Raw genomic sequence first — 3,448 nt, forward strand, 5'->3', positions numbered from 1 at the left:
ATGTGTTCATCCCTACTGCCTCTGATTTGGCTGACTCACTAAACACAAATGCTTCGTTTTTTAAATTAAGCCTGAGTGTTGGATAGCCCTCGGCTATATTTAAAAAAAAAAACGTACTCTGGTTTTCTTAGTATAAGGCATTTTAAACTATTTATAGCATTTACTTTGTTTGATACTTAAGCATATTTAAAACCAGAGCCTACTTTTAGTCAAGTAGTTTTTAACTTTTACTTGAGTCATTTTCTATTAAGGTATCTTTACTTTTACTAAAGTATGACAATTGGGTACTTTTTCACCACTGTAAGGGTTATAGCAGTGATATAGAAGTGAAGACAAAATTGTTAATTTCTGACAATTGATTTATTAGGTCAATGGGGGCCACTGCCCAACATCAATTTCCAAACATAAACGACAAACAATATAAAAACACACAGCTTTGGTATAACAATCAATATCAACTTTGTACAAAACTAAATATTTCCATAAAAAGTACTTCATCACAAACATTTGAATAAATCTTCCATTGCATGGACACTATATTTATCACCAACATCCAAATTTTGGAATCAGCCAATAACTTAAACAAACGTCTACGTGTCCAACAAATGAAACGATGTCCCCTAGAACGGAACTATTTACTTAATGAAAATAACTTTCATTATTGTAGAGTCCATTTCAACCAAACTACCAGGGTCGCCAAACAGCCTCAGTGCTCTCCGAACCAGTGCTGACACCGACAGGGCTGACGGCCTGAGAAACACCGACGAATGATGTCATCCCATGGACTGGGGATGATGCTGTTGGCGCAGAGCTGCAGTGGACAGGACTGGCGTTAACCGACATAGGTACACCTGCGTTAGCATACAGAGGGATGACTGGAGTTGATGCTGAGGCGAATGCAGGGTTGGGAATAAGAAAGGCAAACTGTCCATCGGTGGCAGGCACAAGCTGGAACCCCCCGAAAACTTTTGGAGACAAGGCTTCCACGGTGCTGAGTTTGGAACCCATAGAGACACTGCTGGGCACGGTAGAAGGTAGCTGCACGTGAAGAGGCTGCGCAAGGTGAGCCTGTTGAGTTGGGGTTGGCTGTGAGTAGTTCATGGCGATCATCTGGCCTAGGGAACCTGACAGGTGGTTGAGAAGCCGCGACTTCACCTCCGTGTTCACCCCCTCGCTGGTGGACAAGAAGCGAGTGACCTCGTTCATGCATTCGTTGAATCCCGCCCGGTATTTACTGAGGACAGTATTGTCTGCTGACAACGCTGCTGAGGAAAAAGAAAATGAGAGCATTAGAAATCGTGTCTATTCCATGAAAATGTAAAAATGAAGTGTTGACCAGATGTCAAATTAGATATTCGCATAGCAATTTACCAGTCATCTGCACACGCTGTAAATTCCGTAAGTGCTTCACTGTCATTTCCAGAATATCGGCTTTCTCCAATTTAGAATGTCTGGAACTCTGCGGATAAGAACATAGCAAAGTTAAGGAGTGTGCATTAATACAACATTAAATCCCAGGAATAATGAACTAAACAGTGATTTTCAATTGTGAAATCACTTTGACTTACATCTTTTTTAAGTGCATCGAGGATGAGTGTCTTGAGTTGGCCAAGGCTTTCGTTTATCCTCGCTCTCCTACGTTTCTCCATGATTGGCTTTGAGGACTGCAAAATAAATGTTTTTGCATGTTCATGGATAATTGCATGTTCATGGATATTTCTGAGTATCTCACAAGTAAAATGTCGTTAGCCTACCTACAGTTTAATTTGCAACAACATTAGCCTAGCATAGCAGGTCTATGCTGAATATATTAGATTCATTTAAAATCCATAGGCAGTTTTAGAAGTGTACCTTTCTATGCTCGCTGGCATTCTTGGGTTTGTCTGGAGTATGGGAAGCATTTGCAGGTGCACCAGCAATAGGGGATGCCGTTTGTTTCTCCATGGTGTCGGCTGGCATTTTGGATTAAATGACCTCCTCCGGCAGATAGAAAAAAATATATCCTTTTGGAGACGTTGGAAAATATTTCTGCTTCTTTATTGTTTAGATCAAATTGTAACCAGTGTGAAAGATATCCTACGACAGTCACGCAGAAGTGAGCAAGTCCCACTGATCAGCTGTATCACTCGCGAGTATAAGAGAGTGCGCTGTGCCAAGCTGCGTTGGGCAGGTCGAGTCTGCTCTGCTGCCGACACACGCCAGCCGTACTTATAGACGGTTCGCATGCTCCCAGTTCGTGTGAAACCCTCTCTGCATTCTTTCCCACACTCGTCTCAGCCAATGGGCGTGCGGACTCACCCATTGGGCGCGGGGCAGACTGCTGATTGGACAACACCCCCGCGGGCTGTCAGTCACGCGCTGCTCAATCGGCACTGGAGGGACAAACAACAAAGCGGCGAGTGCAGTCGGTCTGTCTGTGAAGTGATAAGGCGAATTGGGGGAATGCGCTGGCGGTTTACTTCCAACTTCTTCATACCCTTAAAAAAATGTATGCTTTTTGTGTTCACAAATATTCACAAATATTTCATTAAAGATGCTGTATTTTACAAAGCCTCACCATGCTATTAATACTATGTTGATATAAATAGCCTACCTTTGAAATAATGTTGCATGTCTATTTTTCCAATAGTTTCTATAGGCCTATCCCAAATGTCAAAAATAAATCATTTTTTCCCAATGGGACGAAGGCAAGACTATAGCCTACATTCAAAAAGTGTGTGTGGGTTTATACTAAAGTACCCAATAAATACATTTAGACAATTTTAATATTCACTGATGCAAATGCTTAAAATGCATCTATATTTGGATAAACATGAGGGTTGTAATAACTATACATTAATACTTCAATGATATAGGTTAATATTTCAGTATAGCTGTTCACTTCATCTTAACCTATTAATTATTAGTATTATTATTTTATCAGTAGCTGGGCCTAATCCAGAGATCCAATTGCGCCTCAGAACAACAACTGTAATGGCACGCGAGGCTGTTTGCAGGGGCACGCAGTCAACCAATGGCAGGCTGCCACTTTATGTAGATCTAACTGAGCTACGTCTTATTGGCTGTATGAACATCTAAGTGCCAATCATTCCAGCGCGGAAGCTGTGAAGGGTGCGGAGGAAGAGCGATGCGACATCTGTCCGCTTGCCAGTCGCACTGTGTGCGCCTGCTCAGTACACTTGAGCCTCCACTGAGCACGTGCCGAAACGGATTTCCCTTATTACAGCCTAGAGGGGGACTTTTCATTGGATCCTTGGGACGTCCCTACCCTATTGAAGTTGACGCTGAAAATGATTCGGGTTAGATAAGGGTTAAGGTTAGGGTAAGGGTTATGATTAGGATTTAGTGTAGGGACGTCCCATGGATCTCAGATAGCACTGACCCTTTTATTCCCGAACTCGTTAATTCCTCTATGGAGAATGGAAGCCATTTGGCTAAGGGTTATGAT

The 3,448-nt window shown here is 42.3% G+C and overlaps 1 protein-coding gene across 2 annotated transcripts; it reads right to left on the bottom strand.

Annotated features, from left to right (window-relative positions):
* Positions 1-341: 341 nt before the first annotated feature.
* On the bottom strand, positions 342-2,196 carry her9 (hairy-related 9). Of its 2 annotated transcripts, none has more exons than XM_020506275.2 (4): positions 1,852-2,196; positions 1,569-1,664; positions 1,372-1,459; positions 342-1,262 (listed from the first exon to the last, which is right to left on the bottom strand). In XM_020506275.2, the coding sequence occupies exons 1-4, from the start codon at positions 1,957-1,959 to the stop codon at positions 685-687; spliced, it is 870 nt and encodes a 289-aa protein (XP_020361864.1). In that variant the 5' UTR covers positions 1,960-2,196; the 3' UTR covers positions 342-684. The 2 variants fall into 2 exon arrangements, with proteins under 2 accessions (XP_020361864.1, XP_020361863.1); XM_020506274.2 differs by having other exon boundaries at positions 342-1,265; positions 1,852-2,195.
* Between the last annotated feature and the right edge of the window lie 1,252 nt (positions 2,197-3,448).

Source organism: Oncorhynchus kisutch, linkage group LG17 (genome assembly GCF_002021735.2).
Source record: "Oncorhynchus kisutch isolate 150728-3 linkage group LG17, Okis_V2, whole genome shotgun sequence".
In the NCBI taxonomy this organism is placed as follows: domain Eukaryota; kingdom Metazoa; phylum Chordata; class Actinopteri; order Salmoniformes; family Salmonidae; genus Oncorhynchus; species Oncorhynchus kisutch.

Excerpts from the sequence above, each read along its gene's own strand:
- her9 (XM_020506274.2), bottom strand. The coding sequence starts at position 1,959 with ATGCCAGCCGACACCATGGAGAAACAAACGGCATCCCCTATTGCTGGT. Across the intron at positions 1,665-1,851 it reads ATGCCAGCGAGCATAGAAAG|TCCTCAAAGCCAATCATGGA; the intron begins GTACACTTCTAA and ends TTTATTTTGCAG. Across the intron at positions 1,460-1,568 it reads TCGATGCACTTAAAAAAGAT|AGTTCCAGACATTCTAAATT; the intron begins GTAAGTCAAAGT and ends TCTTATCCGCAG.